We start from the raw sequence: 17,509 nt of genomic DNA on the forward strand, positions 1-17,509 counted from the left end.
ATGAAATTCAAGCTCGAGTTTAACTCGAGTTGTTCGAATTTTAAATACAAATTAAATATTTTTCAGAGTCAATTCGAAAAGCTCGATATATTTATTTGCACCTCTAGTACAAACGCAACATAAACCGATTAAAACACAAGTTTATGAGCTATATTGATGGTAGATGAGTTTAGGTATCAAATTAAAGAAAAATAAACTCGGGGGGGTCAAACTGAAAATATGTTGTAGCTTGTCCGCCGGCCAGGCCCAAATGTAACCCTCACGTTACGTTGGCCGTTGGCGTGACCACCTCAACATCTCCAGAGAGCACCAGCCGAGCTTCCAATGGAGCAATCCCGAGTATCGAGTCCCAGCACCACCAACATCGTTCTATAGCCGAATCGAGGAAGAAGAAGAAGAAGAGCATAGACATCGATGAACGGTCGTCCTTGTCCGCTGTAGAGGAGATCCCCTCCGATCTCAAACCCCGGCGGCCCATTGGACTCGATCCGGCACCCAAGCAGATAACAACCAACCTGTCACTCCTATTCCTAACAATTCTCTTTTGCCAACTTATTTGATCCAGCAGTTGCTCGCGTCTAAGATTCCAAAGGGAACCACACGATAGGAGGAGAAGCTACCTCGGCTCCTAGTTTTTGCTGTGCAAGTATTGGCGACAGAGCAAGTGGGAGATTTGCCCATGTGCGGAACTCTTCTAGTATCCAAAGTCTCTTTTCAGAGCGTGGACCTTCTATTAATTCCTCTTCTTCTCCTCCAATGCAAAATGAGCATTCCTTTGGTTAGTTGACTTAAAGTTTTGATCTTTGTTTGTCATACGAATGGATTGATGCTTCTGTTGCTCGGTTGCTTTCAGCAGGCTGCACCATTGCTTGTTGACTTTCATATTACCTCATTCTTATCCTTTATATAACTTTGCTAGTGAGGTTATGAAAATGGGAGGAAGAAATTATAGAGTATGGTGGCCTCAGCAGCTCTTGACCTCCACCTCCAGTTCTGGCCTGTTTCTCTTTGGTTGGTTTATGGATTCTGTTGATTCTATTGACATTGTCATAGCAGCTGCAATTTCTTCAGCTAAAATTTTAACCCATCCTTTTCAGACTAATCTTGAGGTCAGCGAATTGCCAGTGTGTTACTAATGCAGCTTGAGTGTTTGAGCAAATTTCATTAAAGAATATGCTCCTATATGTTTTTTGTGATATTAATTTTTTTCTATATTTGAAATGAATTCAGATGCTAAGAAGTTTTTCTGACATTCTCAAGAAAATTTTGTTTGGGAACAATGTGCTTTCATAATATAGATAGATATCATTCATATCGAGAAGCTTCTCTAACATTCTCAGCACATTGTGTTTGGGAATGATATGCTTTCTTTGTATGATGATATAAGATTGCTTCAGTTGAACTTAGCATCCCGGATGCAGCAATGATATTAGTGACTGCAAAAGATCTGGATGAAAAGTTGTTTTAACTTTCAATATTTGAATCATTTGTAATGCAAAGTATTGGAACTCTTGAGGAACTTAATGATTAGTATCTAGTGTACTAATATCTCTTTTTGCTCCAATGCCCCCTTCTGTATGTCTTTGTCTTTTTTATATTTAAAGGAGAAACACTACAAGGTTTTTTAGGAGAAGGAATAGTTGTTTAATACTTTCCCAAATTTGCAAGTATTTTATTCTTGAAAGTCTTTACATGATATACCACCCATGTTATTTTGTTAGCTTTGCATTTATTACTACAATAATTGATTAACCTAGAATAAGAAACCTGGTTGCTAGTTCCATGCAACTTATCCTAGATGTCTCATCCTTAATTTTTGTTGGAGTTTCTTATACCAATAGCTTTTGGTCACCCTTGTTAAATTTTGGAGTTTTAGGTTTTAGTCTAATACTAAATATGGATAAACTTATCATTCATATACAACAACAGGCAGAAGTCCCAGCTATTATGATTATGCTAACTTACTAATTTGATGAGTTTTATTTTAAAGGTGGATTGTCATCTACAACTAAGTCACCTACATTGCATAAAAAATCTACTGTTATATTATTGCCAAGAAGATATAATATTACTACACTTGATTACAAAGTATGCTGGTAGTTTAAGAAGACACATTGTTATGGTTCATTTTTCTTATGGTTACTTAAGATAGTTGCTAGAATTATACAATTTACAATTTGTATCATGCGATATAATACGGTTCACATATAAAACAATACAATTCTTACATATGGATAAGAAGTGAAAATAGCCACGATGCAATTCAATACAATTTGATTCAACAGAAATATTATTTTATATGATTCCATAAACAAGAAATTCAAGCTGACCAATTAAAACTAATTAAATTAAACTCAATATATGCTAGAAATTAGATTGAATTTATTATAAAAAGGTCATAAGAAATTAAATCGAACTTAATATACTAGAAATTAGATTGAATTTACTATAAAAGGATAAAAACTATAAATTTTCTATTATAAAATAGAAATATAGTGGTAAAAAAAATAGACATAATTGATGTTAGCCAATGTGAACTTGATGCCTATGAATGATTCAGAAGAAGTAAATCTTATCAGCTTTAAATTTCATTAAGAGCTGAAGATTTGATCCCCGATTGGAATAAGATGTTTTAGTGTCGTACCAACAGTAATAACACATGGTGCCGAAGACACGGACGCAATAGGAGGAAGGAATTGGAGCAAAGTTAGAAGATAAAGAAGGAGAAGACTAGAGGAGAAAAAGAATAGAAAACCCAATTGGCTTAACCTCGTTGCCCAGTCTTCTTATGGAAGCTCATGGAGTCTCGAGCAACTTGCGAAAGCCTTGAGTAGATTGGTTGTCCCATTGTCATCTTAAAAACTCATAAAAGATTTGTCGTTGTCTTTGAGGTCGCAGAAGCTTCGTAGTCATCTTAAATAGACTCTGGAAGATTTGTTGTCGTCTCAGATGGATTATGGAAGCTTCTCCACCAGGTCGAATAGGTAAGGGAAACTTCATGGTCAACTTAGACATGTTCCAAAGCTTCATTGCCACTTGAAAAATTGCAGTTGTGGAAACTTTGTCATTGCAGTTGGTGCTACACAATTTTTCAAGTTTCCATTGAGTTTCACCCTCTCAGATAAGTTTTGCATGTTAGATGATGGGCGGAACAAGATGTTTTGCCTGGGCCAACTAGCATCAAACAATATTTTAGTCCCTCGTTAAAAATCATTGCCAACTTATTCCATTTGTTCTATTATGCTATCAAATGGAATATTATATTATCGTGACATATGTTTAGATATCAAAATATTTTTTAATTAATTAGCAATATTTTTTAACATATTTTATGATTCTTTTTGTGAACTTTTCAATTTACGATTTGATATTTGATCAAAACAATTAACTTTGATTTGATAACCTATTGTTTGAATGCAAAAATATTTTGAAAAGTTTCTTTTTAGAATTGAATGTTTTTTTTGTTTGTTTAGGAAATCTTGGTGTCTGCCAATCAAAAGATGCCATTAAGACTGGAGTCTTTCACATTTTCTCTTCTGGGATATTGCTTAACTGATGGCGGTAAATTAAGACCAGTATGTAGTCAGAATGGTGGACTTCCTTTCAGGAAACAGTTCAATGATGAATGCTATAAAGAACTGAAAGCTTGTCAAAATAATGGAAAATGGCACTGTGATTGCATGAATTTCATAGAACCTTACTTCCTGTCTTCATTGGGATGCAATAACTGGATTTTTATGCTGCTATGTAAACCCCAAAGAATCCTGTACAAGAGGAATCAACAGATTCCATATCTACATCATGTCCATCACAATGGTGATATAGTGACCCCTGTTGATTTCCACGTATGTAAGTCTTGAAAAACTCCTGTTGTTGTTGGTTCATTTGTGCTTAATTTGCCATCTTCTATCTCCCAAAATTTTATCTTTTTGTGTTAATCCCAGATAATAGTATATGAAGTCCCAACCTTTGGTGTAAGTCATGTCTCTATGAGTTCTTGGCATGCTCCTGAGAATATTGATTTGCTGTCAAAGAAGCCAAAATGGGTGAAGGAAATATACAAGAAGCCTGTAGTCGATAATTTTGTATGATCTTGTGAATTACTTTCCTTTTACAATTTTTATTTTATTTTTTTGTTTATTTCCTTTTCAGTTTATTTTTTAAAATTATCAATTTATTTATTCCAGGAGACAGTTCTTTTGGCACTCAATTGTTCAAATTCTGCCAAAACATTCTTGGAGCAAGTGGAAAACACTCTTAGTCCCATGACCGGCATCTTCTTTGTGTCAAAGTACTAACCTTTGCATTTATTTTTCACAAACCCCAACCTGTATTCTTACTTTCCTGTATCATTCTGACTTTGCTGCTGCTTATTTAGAATGCTGAGAGTGGCATTCATCATATGGCACATGGTGGCTGCAATTGTAGCTTCTATCTCCACAATTATATACATATTCCTTCAATTCTTACATAAACCCTTGACTCATGGTTCCATCTGGTTTATATTATCAAAGATATTCACACATACATCCAAGAATGTGCACATTCGTAGCTGTCAGTTTCTGTATTGGCCAGTTACTCTTCAAGCTCCCGGTACCAGGTAATCAAATATGCTTAAGCTGACCTTTGTTTTATATATTTTTCAAGGTTTTTCTTATCTTATGATAATATCTTTTCAGCATTTCCCACTCGAGTGTTGAATATTCTCACAAAGCTGCATTAAGGAAGCACTTCATTTGGTCTAATGTTTTGATGGATGTTACCTTGGGGATTGTTCTTGGAATCCTATTGTTGGCTAATTCTGAAACTATCTGTTCATGGATTTCGGTTATTGTTCATCAAATAACTAATGACCTGTTGCGCTCAGGTTCTGTATGGTTAATGGGTGTCCCAGCTGGTTTTAAGCTGAATAATGAGCAAGCGGAGTTTATCGGCATAATTTCTCTCAATACAATTCAAATTTTCTCTACCCTATGGTCCTTTATTGATGTTTTTTTGCGGTATTATATTTTGGTTCTTGCACTGTTGGGGATAGTTTTTGGCCTGACTATACCAGTGGCCTTGTGCATTGATATCCTTAAACTGGCAACATTTCATATTTGTATTCTGCACCACATGATATCTTTTCTCTATTCGCAGCAGATTCAGGCTTTAGCTTCTTTATGGCGTCTATTCCGGTAATTTTTTTCAGAATTTGAAAATGCTTTCTAATATTCTGAATTTATAGTCTTACCTTCTAAAGTTTGTCCTTTGAACAATTATAGAAATGTTTTGGATTATAAGAGAACATGTGTTTTCTGAAATTGACATGCTTGTGATATGCTGGTGGTACCAATTCAGTGGCCACTAGTAGGAAGGATTATAGTCGTTGGGAGTAGTGATGGCTTAGTTAGCCCATGGCAATGAAATAGATGGGGGAGAAGGAAGAAGTTCTCTCGTTGGTGGTCACAAATGTCTGATGGATTTAGCAGTGACAAAACCTTTGTGGTGCTAGTGCCGGTCTGCAAGGTGGCAATGAGGAGATCTCTACAAGTCTTCTGTAAAGGAATAGGTCTTCCCATATTTGTGTTGGTTTGCTGCAGGTAGGGCTAGCGGTGACAGTGTGGGGCCTTTGTGGGGTGACCTAAAGCTTCAAGTCAGATTTCTAGTATGCAAAGAAAGAAAGAAAAAAAAGGAGGATAGCATGTGTGACCCAGTAATTGAGTCTTCACATTTATCCCTCCAAATGGCAGTCTTTTCTGTTGGTGCGGTTAGCACTAACGATTTAACCCAGGTTTTGATGAATGACAAATAGGTTAAGTTAGGTTTATTTTTGATCTAACACTCTGATCGAGTGTGCAGGATAAGTCCAGACAGGTCGACGGGCTGACCGGATGTCTGGCACGAAGCCCAGCTAGGTCGACGGGCTGACCGGATAGCTGGCACGAAGTCCAAGCGGGTCGACGGGCTGACCGGACACTTAGGCACGAAGCCCAGCTAGGTCGACGGGCTGACCAGATAGCTGGCACGAAGTCCAGACGGGTCGACGGGCTGACCGGACGTCTGGCAGGTAAGTGAGGTAAGTCACTGGAGGGGAGTGACTGCGAGGACGCGTTCCCAGGAAGGGAACATTAGGCGTTGATCCGGCTTAGATCCATTTCGGATATCTAAGTCGAGATCGTGACTAGATTCCGGCCTCGGAAAGACGGAATCTAAGTCATACTCTTTTCTTGTTAAATCATATTACTTTAGTTGTGCTAACAATATGTTTTGCAGAAAATATATTTGCCTCGGACTAACTCTGTTTTGCAGGAAAGGAAGTTTCTGGAAATAGGAGCGCCTGAAAGGGATCCGGGCGCCCGGAGGTGAATTTTATCCAGGCCGAGTCGTCGCCACGTGGAGTTCGCTGATTAGACCTGCCACGTCGCACCAGGGCACCCGGAAGGGATCCAGGCGCCCGGAGCAGCATATAAAAGAAGCCCCAGGGGTGGAGCTTCAAAAACAACTGAGAACTCTTCGACTGCTTGCTCTGCTGCTCTACGCTCCTACGACGCTAACAAAGCTCCGACAAAGTGCTCCTTCTTCTTTGGTTAATTTTCTTGTCGGTATTACTTTATTTCCATTAGCATTTCTGTACCTTAATTTGTAATAGTATTTCGAATTGCTAGTGAATTGCCCAACGAAAGTACTCAAGGAGTACGGGCCTTCGAGTAAGAGTCGTCACAGGCTCCGAACGAAGTAAAAAACACCTTGTTCAGTTTGCCTAAGTGTTTTTATTATTATTCCGCTGCGCTTAACTCTTATTAACGCGATTTTTTCGAATCGATATTCACCCCCCCTCTATCGACGTTTCACGATCCAACAAGTGGTATCAGAGCAGGTACCACTCTGATTTGGTGCAACCACCAATCAGACAGGGGGTGAAAAATTAATTTTTTTTTCGGTTTTCAGTTTTACGTTTAATTTCAAACTGGTATTATTACCTGTTTTGAATTTTTTTTTCGTTGCAATTAAATCTAAATTGGTGCAACACCAATTTAGATACTTCTATTATTTTTCTTCTTCCGCACTACTAATCCAAGACCAAGTCTTGGGATTTTTGTTTTTCTTTTCTTTCTTATGTACAGGACTAAAATGTCTCAGCCTGAAGGATTCAGCCAGTCGACCTCCACTCTTTAACGGGGACGATTTTCCGTATTGGAAGAAGCGCATGGAGGTTTACCTCAAAACAGACTTCACAGTGGATGAGCGTTACGAGACCCTATAAAATTCCAGTGGACAGCTCCGAGAATATATGGATCCTGAAGAACGGACAATGATTTGAAGAAAAAGGCATAAACAGAAAATAAAGCGATCAACACTCTACGGTGGATTAACAAGAGAAGAACTTAAGAGTCGGTCCACACAAAACGCTAAAGAGTTGTGGGACAAATTGATCGAGCGACGCCAAGGTAATAAAACGAGACCTGCTTTTAAATAAAATTCTTAATATAAAAATGCAGGAAGGTGAAACGGCGAATCAGCTCCACGCGAGGATCAAGGACATCCTCAACGGGCTTCATGCGATAGGCCACCAGATGGAAAATAGAGACTTAATAAGGTACGCATTAAATGCTTTTCCACGTAATAGTTTGTGGGCATCAATCGTAGATGCCTACAAAATTTCTAAAAATCTTTCTAAGTTAAAACTAGACGAGCTTTTCTGTGAATTAGAATTACATGAACAAACTAATGCTGGAGCCGAGAAAGGTATAGCTTTATTTGCAGGTTCCTCCAAAGAAAAGAAGAGCAAGCCTGAATATGAAGAAGATTCCGACCAAGACTCCGAAGACGAAGAACACCTGGTGAACTTGGTAAGAAAAATGTTCACCAGGAGAAAAAGGAGCTTCAAAAGAAGAACCTTCAAAAGATCGGTTCTCCCTCGGAACAAAAGAATTCAGCTGCAATAAAAAGGGACACTACAAGAACGAATGGCCAAAACTGAAGTTCGACAAACCGAACCAACCAAAAAGAAGGCCCTCAAAGCAACGTGGGACGACTCCTCGGACGAATCGGAGGAAGAAGAGCAGAAACATCAGAGCCACCTCGCACTGATGGCTCGCGAAGCTGAAACAGAAGACGAGTCGGAAGATGAAGATGGGTCTGAACCCGAAACAAGCCACGAGTCCGTACTCGTTTCCGAAGGCCCGAATGAGGTATATTTTAATTTAAACAAAAAATTTTTTAGAATTATTTCCTGTTTAAATAGTAAATTAATTAAAATAGAAAATGAAAATAAATCACTTCTTGAGGAAAATCAAAACCTCAAGGAACAAATCAAAAATTCAAATTCAACTCAAGATCTAACACTTGAGGAGGAGAATTTATCATTAAAAAAATGATATTAACAATTTAAAAGAAATGCTAGAAAAATTTACAACAAGATCAAAAAATCTTGACTTAATTCTGAACAATCAAAAAGCATGTTATAATAAAACCGGACTCGGATACAAGTCGAACTCAAATAAAACTTTTAAGTCATTAATAACTCAATACAAATCAACTAATCAAGCTTGGGTTCCAAAAGCGTGTCTGACCACGCAAGTAGGACTTAATCAATATTATATACCTAAAGAAAAAGTATATTATATAAACTCGATTAAACCAAATAAAAAAACCAAAATACAAACCTAAATCGAAAAATTCAAAATTTAAAACTCAACAAAATATAAACTATCACCAAGTTAATTATAACTATAAAAGAAACAGACACAAACCTAAAACGAAAATTTAAATTAAAGGTCAATAATTCAGGGGGAGGCTCCAGAATAGCTGGCACCTCCAAAATTAACTAACCCGACAGGGTAATTAGGATTAGTTAAAAAGAGACCAAGTTTAACTTGAATCATGGTACTGGTGAAGTTTTTGGTGATAGTACGTTAGGGAAGCTTGGGCATCGCATGTCTAGAAAGATATGGTTTCGATCTGGTGCATTTGGCCAAGTGGAATTGACCGAAGCTACCCTTAAATGAATCCTAACCAGTTAGACCAAGATTTAGTACTAAGCTCCGTGGATAGGACTATTCGGAAAACCTCGAAAGGTTGGTTACTACTAATGACGTCCATGTGACTCACCAAGCTTAGAAGTTTATCCGAAAATTGCCTATTTGTGGAGACTAAAGCTAAATCTGAATCTAACACAAGTTAAACCAAAACTCCATAATTAAAAATCCAATTTCATCTCACAAAATCATAGGATTCCCTGATTGATAATATAGATCGGGTGAGATGAATAAGGCTTAAATTTGTTTAATTAAAATTAATTTCAAAATTTTAATTTCAAACTTAAAAATTAATTTCAAAATTTTAATTTTAAACTTAAAAATTAATTTTAAAATTTTAATTTCAAACTTAAAAATTAATTTTAAAATTTTAATTTCAAACTTAAAAATTAATTTCAAAATTTTAATTTGAAACTTAAAAATTAATTTCAAAATTTTAATTTTAAACTTAAAAATTAATTTCAAAATTTCAATTTCAAACTTAAAAATTAATTTCAAAATTTTAATTTTAAACTTAAAAATTAATTTTAAAATTTTAATTTCAAACTTAAAAATTAATTTCAAAATTTCAATTTCAAACTTAAAAATTAATTTCAAAATTTTAATTTTAAACTTAAAAATTAATTTCAAAATTTTAATTTTTAAACTTAAAAATTAATTTTAAAATTTTAATTTCAAACTTAAAAATTAATTTCAAAATTTCAATTTCAAACTTAAAAATTAATTTCAAAATTTTAATTTTAAACTTAAAAATTAATTTCAAAATTTCAATTTCAAACTTAAAAATTAATTTCAAAATTTTAATTTCAAACTTAAAAATTAATGTCAAAACTTTAATTTTAAACTTAAAATTAACTTAAATAATGCCTGCTCAAAAATAAAAAGACTAACTTTAAATCCTACTTACTGTAGGAAACCAAGTGGATTTTGGACAGTGGTTGCTCCAAACATATGACTGGAAATCACACCAAGTTCACTCAACTCACTTACAAAAGCTTAGGAACAGTTGCCTTTGGAAACAACAGCAAACTCAAGGTAATTGGTATAGGTAATATTGAATTAAAAATAGACTTTATAATTACAAATGTTTTACTTGTTGAAAATTTTAAATATAATCTTCTGAGTATAAGTCAATTATGTGATACTAGGTATAAGGTTAAATTTCTATCCACAGAGTGTTTAATCAAACATCTAGATAATCCTACCATAAGCCTAAAAGGTTTTAGAAAAGACAACATCTATGCCATCAACTTAACCACTTCTTCCATTAAGTGTTATTTAACACAAAAAGAAGAAACATGGTTATGGCATAGAAGAATGTCTCACACCAACTTTAGAAATATAAGCAAATTAAATGGACTAGTGAGAGGCTTACCAAAATTACCTAACATAGATTCAACCATATGTAATGCTTGTCAACAAGGTAAACAAACTAAATCCACTCACAAACCAATAAATCAGCCACAAACCAACTCAATATTAGAACTTCTACACTTAGATCTTTTTGACTCCCATGGAGTCAAATCCATAAATGGAAACTTATACTGTTTAGTCATAATAGATGATTATTCTAGGTTTACTTGGGTAAAATTCTTAAAACATAAAGACGAAACTTTTGAAATCTTTACAAACTTTTGCAAACAAATTGAAAATGAAAAAGATCTTAAAATTAAAAGAATTAGGAGTGACAATGGGGGAGAATTTAAAAATCATAATTTTAACAAATTCTGTCTTGAAAATGGCTACCATCACGAATTTTCATGTCCTAAAACCCCCCAACAAAATGGAATTGTAGAAAGAAAAAATAGAACCTTACTAGAAGCCTCTAGAACTATGTTAAATGATGTTAGCACAGCCTGCTATGTGCAAAATAGAACAACATTAAATAAAAGACATAATAAAACCTTCTTTGAAATATTTTATAACAAACAACCTAACATAAAATATTTTAAAGTATTTGGGTGTCCAGCCTTCATCCTAAATACTAGAGAACATTTAGGAAAATTCACCTCTAAAGTAGAAAATGGAAATTTTGTAGGATATTTTCTAAACAGTAGGGGTTACTGAATATATAATAAAATTACGCTAAAAATCGAGGAAACCACAAATGTAAAATTTGAAGAAATCCAAGGACAAACTCAACTTCAACCTACTGAAATTAATAATTCTGAAGAAACCAATCAATCCCTAGACTATGAAGAAGATGAACACACTCAAGAAAATGAACCCCCTAGAACTATAAGAGTAAATCCTAATCATCCAACTGATCAAATAATTGGTGACCCAGACCTAAGGGTTCAAACCAGATCATCTTTTAGGAACCTGAGTCAAATCTCCCTGATTTCAAAAATTGAACCCAAAACTGTAGCTGGATCATCGCTATGCAAGAAGAACTAGCTCAATTTGAGCGTAATGAAGTTTGGGATCTAGTGCCACCACCTAAAGATAAGAAAGTAATAGAAACAAAATGGGTATTTAGAAACAAATTAAGTGAAACTGGGGAAATTACTAGGAATAAGGCTAGGCTAGTTGCCAAAGGGTTCAGTCAAGTTGAAGGACTTGACTACGATGAGACCTATGCCCTAGTAGCCAGACTAGAATACATTAGAATGTTACTAAGTTATGCAGCTCATAAGGGATTCAGACTATATCAAATGGATGTTAAGTCAGCCTTTCTCAATGGACTAATAAAAGAAGAAGTGTATGTAAGTCAACCTCCTGGGTTTGAAAATATAGAACACCCTGATTATGTCTTTAAGTTGAAGAAAGCATTATATGAACTTAAACAAACACCCAGGGCATGGTATGAAAGGCTAACATCTTACTTAACATCCAAAGGATTCAACCAAGGTCAAATCGATCCAACCTTGTTTGTTAAATTACTAAATAACGACATATTTATAGCACAAATATATGTAGATGATATAATATTTGGTTCAACTAACTCAGACTTTTTAGAAGAATTTATTAATCTAATGGAACAAGAATTTGAAATGAGCTTAGTAGGAAAATTGACCTATTTCCTAGGATTACAAATCAAACAAACAAATGAAGGAAATTACATTTATCAATACAAATACACTAAAGAATTACTTAAAAAATTCAGAATGGAAAATACAAAAGAAATAAAAACACCCATGGCAATAAACACAATCTTAGACAATGACTCAAATGGAAAACCAGTAGATCTAAAGTACTATAGAAGTGCAATAGGCAGTCTACTCTACCTAACTGCAAGCCGACCTGATATCTTATTTGCAGTTAGTATGTGTGCAAGATACCAAACCTGTGCTAAAGAATCTCATTTGACTCAAGTCAAAAGGATTTTTAGATATCTTAAGGGAACAACAAACGTAGGAATCTGATATCCTAGGACCAGTGAGTTTGAATTAATAGGATATTCTGACTCAGATTATGCTGGGTGCAAATTAGACCGCAAAAGCACAAGTGGTGGATGTCAACTACTAGGCCCATCACTTGTTAGCTGGTTTAGTAGAAAGCAACATTGCGTTGCACTATCTACAACTGAGTCAGAATACATAGCTATAGGAGAATGTGTAGCCTAATTATTATGGATGATGCACACCTTAAAAGATTTTAACTTAAAAATCACAAATGTAAAAGTCTTAATTGACAATATTAGCTCAATAAATTTAACAAAAAATCCAGTGCATCATTCAAGAACCAAACACATTGAAATCAGGCACCACTTTATCAGGGATCATGTTACTAAGGGTGACATTGAGCTCAAATACGTTGAGTCCAAGTCAAACTTAGCTGACATATTCACTAAACCACTCCCTGAAAATGAATTTAGCCATTTACGTAGAAAACTAGGAATGTGCCTAATAGACTAGGAATTTCGAATTTCAAAATACTTTCAAAATTATTGCTTTCAACTTATAGGTTCAAACATGTGTCAGTTTTTAAAACCTTCCAATTTTTAGATTTTTAAATAAACTTTTAGCCTGAGACTAGTTCAAAATCCTTAGAGAACATGCACCCATAGGACTAGCTTTGAGCATCTCATCAAAACCCTAGGCTTACCTTGCTTGTGTTTGCCGAACAATAGAATGGGGTGAGATGCATAGGCCACTTGCCTAATACTTAAGATGCTTATTTCAGTGCATCGACATAAGTCTGGGCGTTAAAAATAAAATATATATTAATCAAGTTAAGATTGACCTTAACTTGACTAACCAAGTGAAAGCTGCTATCTTTTGATAAGTCAGTCAGTAACTAACTGGTTAGACATTTGATTTGATGTCAGGTCCAGGGGGAGGAATCAATTAAAATTTTTTTCGATTTTTCAAAACATTTTTATTAAAAATTTCTTAAACCTATTTTTGAAAACTAAGTTATTGAATTTCAAAATTAGATTTAACGTAGTTTTGAAAATTGAATTTAAAAATCTAGTTCTGAGAATTTGACTTTACTTAATTCTACTTAATTCTACAAAAATTAATTTTTGTAAACTAAGCGTAAGTTTATAAACTAAGTCTTTTTAAAATTTTTAATCTTTTACAAACTTAGTGTTGAAAATTAAACTTCAATCAATCTTGAAATATATTTTAAAACTTAGTTTTGAAATTTTGCTTATGTTTGAAAAGAGTTGAAACCTGTTTTAAAAAAAAAAAAAAAAATTTGAAATTTAGAACTTATTCTTAAACCTTAACCTTAGAAGCTATACTTGAAAAATTAGCTATTTTTCACAAAACTTAGCCTTTAAATCTGAATTTTTTTTATATACACCTATTTTTGAAAACTAGCTTTAAAAAATCAAGTCTTTTATGTACTTAAGTCTTGAAAGTTGAATTACTAAGATAAATTACTAAGTTTAACTCCCCCAGATTAACTTGACATGATTCCTTACTTTGTCTGAAGTCTATATTTTTAATTACTTTAAACATGCTTATTTTTGATGAATGTCAAAGGGGGAGGGTTAGGTGGGTTAAGTTAGCCAAACCAATTGAAAATACAAACTAACTTAAAAACCTCCACATAATGATGTTATCTGTTTTTTTCTTGCAAATGTCTTCACTAACTTAACCAGGTTGTCATTCATGAAGGGAGATTGTTGGTGCGATTAGCACTAACGATTTAACGGTTTTGATGAATGACAAATAGGTTGTTAGGTTGAAGGACTGACCTAATGTTTGGCACGAAGCCCAGCTCAGTCGACGGGCCGACCGGATGTCTGGCAATAGGATCATGACTGCCCTTCATGGTCGCCTCTGGCGGTAAGTGAGGTAAGTCACGGGAGGGGAGGGACGCGTTCCTCGGAAGGGAACATTAGGCGTTGATCCGGCTTAGATCCATTTGAATATCTAAGTCGAGATCGTGACTAGATTCGGTCTCGGAAAGACGGAATCTAAGTCATACTCTTTTCTTGTTAAATCATATTACTTTAGTTGTGCTAACAATCTTTTGCAGAAAATATATTTGCCTCGGACTAACTCGTTTTGCAGGAAGTTTGGAAATAGGAGGTCCGGCGCCCGGATGGGATCCGGAGGTGAATTTTATCCAGCCGAGTCGTCGCCACGTGGAGTTCGCCGATTAGACTGCGCCACGCCGGAAGGGATCCAGCGCCGGGCGATATAAAAGAAGCCCTGGGTGGAGCTTCAAAACAACGAGAACTCTTGCTTGCTTTGCTCTACGCTCATGTGACGCTAACAAAGCTCCGAAAGTGCTCCTTCTTCTTTGGTTAATTTTCTTGTCGGTATTACTTTATTTCCATTAGCATTTGTAATAGTATTTCGAATTGTTAGTGAATTGCCCAACGAAAGTACTCAAGGAGTACGGGCCTTCGAGTAGGAGTCGTCACAGGCTCCGAACGAAGTAAAAAACACCTTATTCAGTTTGCCTAAGTTTTTTTATTATTATTCCGCTGTGCTTAACTCTTATTAACGCGATTTTTTCGAATCGATATTCACCCCCCCCCCTCTATCGACGTTTCACGATCCAACATTTTCTTCTTCTGTGTCTTGTTCTTTCCTGTTCGAAGAGCAAGGATTATTAAGATGGATGCTTTAGTTTGGTCGGTTTCACAATTTTATTCATCTTAACAATGTTTTGCTCCTTACTCCTTGCAGTAGCACCTCCCTTGGCCTTTTAAGTATAGATTGAGTCCATGCATCATGTGACTACATCATCCAAAATCATCTACACCTTCCAATGCCTCCACCAGATCATTAACAAACTAAACCATGTACAACAAAGGCAGTGCCCTCCTTGTCGGCACTTCCCATTACAACCTTTCTTCGATCTAGCCACATGGAATCATCTCCACCGTGTTGCCCCAAACTTCTACAACATCTACCAGCAACCATTGATGTTAGCTATGACACACCCTCCAATGAAACTTAGCCCGATTATATATGTCAGTAATCTCTTCCTCTTGGATGTATGCCATTTCTTAACTAATGGATACATACATGTCTAACGTTAACTAACTTTCTACTTTTGATATATTTAACTAATCAGCTCTATCTGTTGAAAATTTCTAGTTTCGTGTATAGATTTACAATGTAGACCACATTTTTGTTCAGTTTTCATAGTGGTTATTTCTGTCCCTATAATTTCATTTATATTTTTTTTGTGAACTGTTCATTTTTCTATACTGACAGTGGACAGAAGCGCAATCCGCTTCGACAACGCTTGGATAGTTATGACTACACGGTTGAGCAACATGTTGTTGGTTCTCTTTTGTTTACACCGCTTCTGTTGCTTATTCCAACCACTTCTGTCTTCTACATTTTCCTCACCAGTTTGATAACAACCATTATTTTCCTGTCCATTATATTTGAGATTATTATTTCAATGCTTCACGCTACTCCCTATGCCGAGGTGTGGATTTGGATCATGAGTAGAAGGAAGTTTCCCTCTGGAATATGGTTTGAAGTCTTAGATTTTGGTAATGGAATTACTGATGAATTTTATTCACAGCCTTGTTTCGATGGAAGGCAGGGTGATAGCTTTGGTGGTGGGGAATCGGGCTTTTTAGTTTCACAACTTTGCTGTAATTATGCTACAATAGGTAACAAGAACCAAAATTTTCAGCTGTCATTTGTCTGTATTCTGTGGCAAAATATGGATGATCACTAATCTGCCTATAGTTTTACATTTTCAGGTGTCTATTTTGTGTCAAGTATACAACAATCTAACAACACAAGAAACTGTTGAGCACAAATTGATCGTGTCTAATTATCACAACGAATTGTAGACCTGCTTTATGCATTTATTTTTCCATACAATCTCTTTCCTTCATTTTTTTCCCAAATAATTTGGGCCATCAAGCCAATAGTATATGGACTAATAATTTTATGTGGAGTATATCTGCAGGGGAACAACTTTTAAGTATTTCATATGAAATTGTGTCTGTGCCAAGCATTGAACAATTTTCTCTGTTATTGCTAAAATTTAAATTACTAGTGTCCCATAAAAAACTTGGAGTAAATGGGGGAGGACTAAAATCAACCTATTACTAGAAATGTTTTGTCCAGATACTGACACTTGTTAGTTGGTCATAGTAGGACGTGAACTGAGCCACATTAAACTAGTTGTGTGCCATCATTAGAAATAATTGTGAATGATTTTCATTCGAGCTTGCGAGTACTTGTTCTCATTGCAAATAATGATGGAATGCAGTTGGTATGATATAAAGTTCCTACTTGAATATGATCAGTATTACTCCCATCTTTATGGGGTTGACTATTAAGTCCTAATTTTGATGCAAATATGTTTCAGGACAAGTTATTCTACCTTGCTACATTGGTGTATTCAATGGGGTTACTCCATCCTTTTTTACATCGCTGGCACATGGACTTCTCAGCGGTCAAAGGTGACGTGCTTCCTAATAGTCTCGAACAAATTGTTGCACTGGACTGAAAGAGTTTGGATAGTCCTGCAGATTCCCATCGACATTAGGTACTCGTTTGCCTTCTACAATGCCCTGGATGCAAATTACCTGCAAGGAATATTGGAAGCTATGCTACACTGCAGTCCTTTCATGTAGATTGTGATATTTCAACCTCAAAAAATCAGCAACATAACGAATCTTGCTACAACCAAAACGTGTCGGGTTCTGCCATCGATCGAATATTTATTTATTCTTTTAGACTAGTCTTTGATATTTCCTTTGTTGTTTTTTTACACTGAACTGCTTACCAATGTCTTTGCTCTTGACAATGTGTTTCCTTTGTAGCTGAATTTTAACATCAGAGTTTGATATCATTAGCATGTGGTTGTCTTGGTTACGATATGCTAATTGTGTTATTTGATATGATATGGTGTCGAAATGAACCCATGTACAATGTCTTTTCGTTTACATTTAGATATGTCAAAATGTTGTAAGTTAATCACACTCTTGTGATCTGTCTAATGCAGATCCTTTTGTCTCTAGATATATATAGTTTCTAAATGTTACATGATAAGAATATTGTAGCAAAAGGCAAGGTGTCCATCAGAGTCTGTCCTCAGGTTATGTGGAG

General features: G+C 35.3%; 1 protein-coding gene across 5 annotated transcripts; it reads left to right on the plus strand.

The window, feature by feature from the left end:
- The first annotated feature begins 187 nt into the window (after positions 1–187).
- On the plus strand, positions 188–17,301 carry LOC122041780 (N-acetylglucosaminyl-phosphatidylinositol biosynthetic protein gpi1-like). 5 transcript variants are annotated; one of them, XM_042601577.1, is made up of 10 exons: positions 191–778; positions 854–1,109; positions 3,474–3,845; positions 3,945–4,085; positions 4,188–4,291; positions 4,379–4,600; positions 4,680–5,177; positions 15,647–16,056; positions 16,767–16,860; positions 16,930–17,301. In XM_042601577.1, the coding sequence occupies exons 2-10, from the start codon at positions 927–929 to the stop codon at positions 17,039–17,041; spliced, it is 2,136 nt and encodes a 711-aa protein (XP_042457511.1). In that variant the 5' UTR covers positions 191–778; positions 854–926; the 3' UTR covers positions 17,042–17,301. The 5 variants fall into 5 exon arrangements, with proteins under 5 accessions (XP_042457514.1, XP_042457515.1, XP_042457511.1 ...); XM_042601578.1 differs by having other exon boundaries at positions 920–1,109; positions 16,922–17,301; XM_042601576.1 differs by having other exon boundaries at positions 193–778; positions 920–1,109.
- Positions 17,302–17,509: the final 208 nt, after the last annotated feature.

The sequence above is a fragment of the Zingiber officinale genome, chromosome 2A (genome assembly GCF_018446385.1).
Source record: "Zingiber officinale cultivar Zhangliang chromosome 2A, Zo_v1.1, whole genome shotgun sequence".
NCBI classification, from domain to species: Eukaryota; Viridiplantae; Streptophyta; class Magnoliopsida; order Zingiberales; family Zingiberaceae; genus Zingiber; species Zingiber officinale.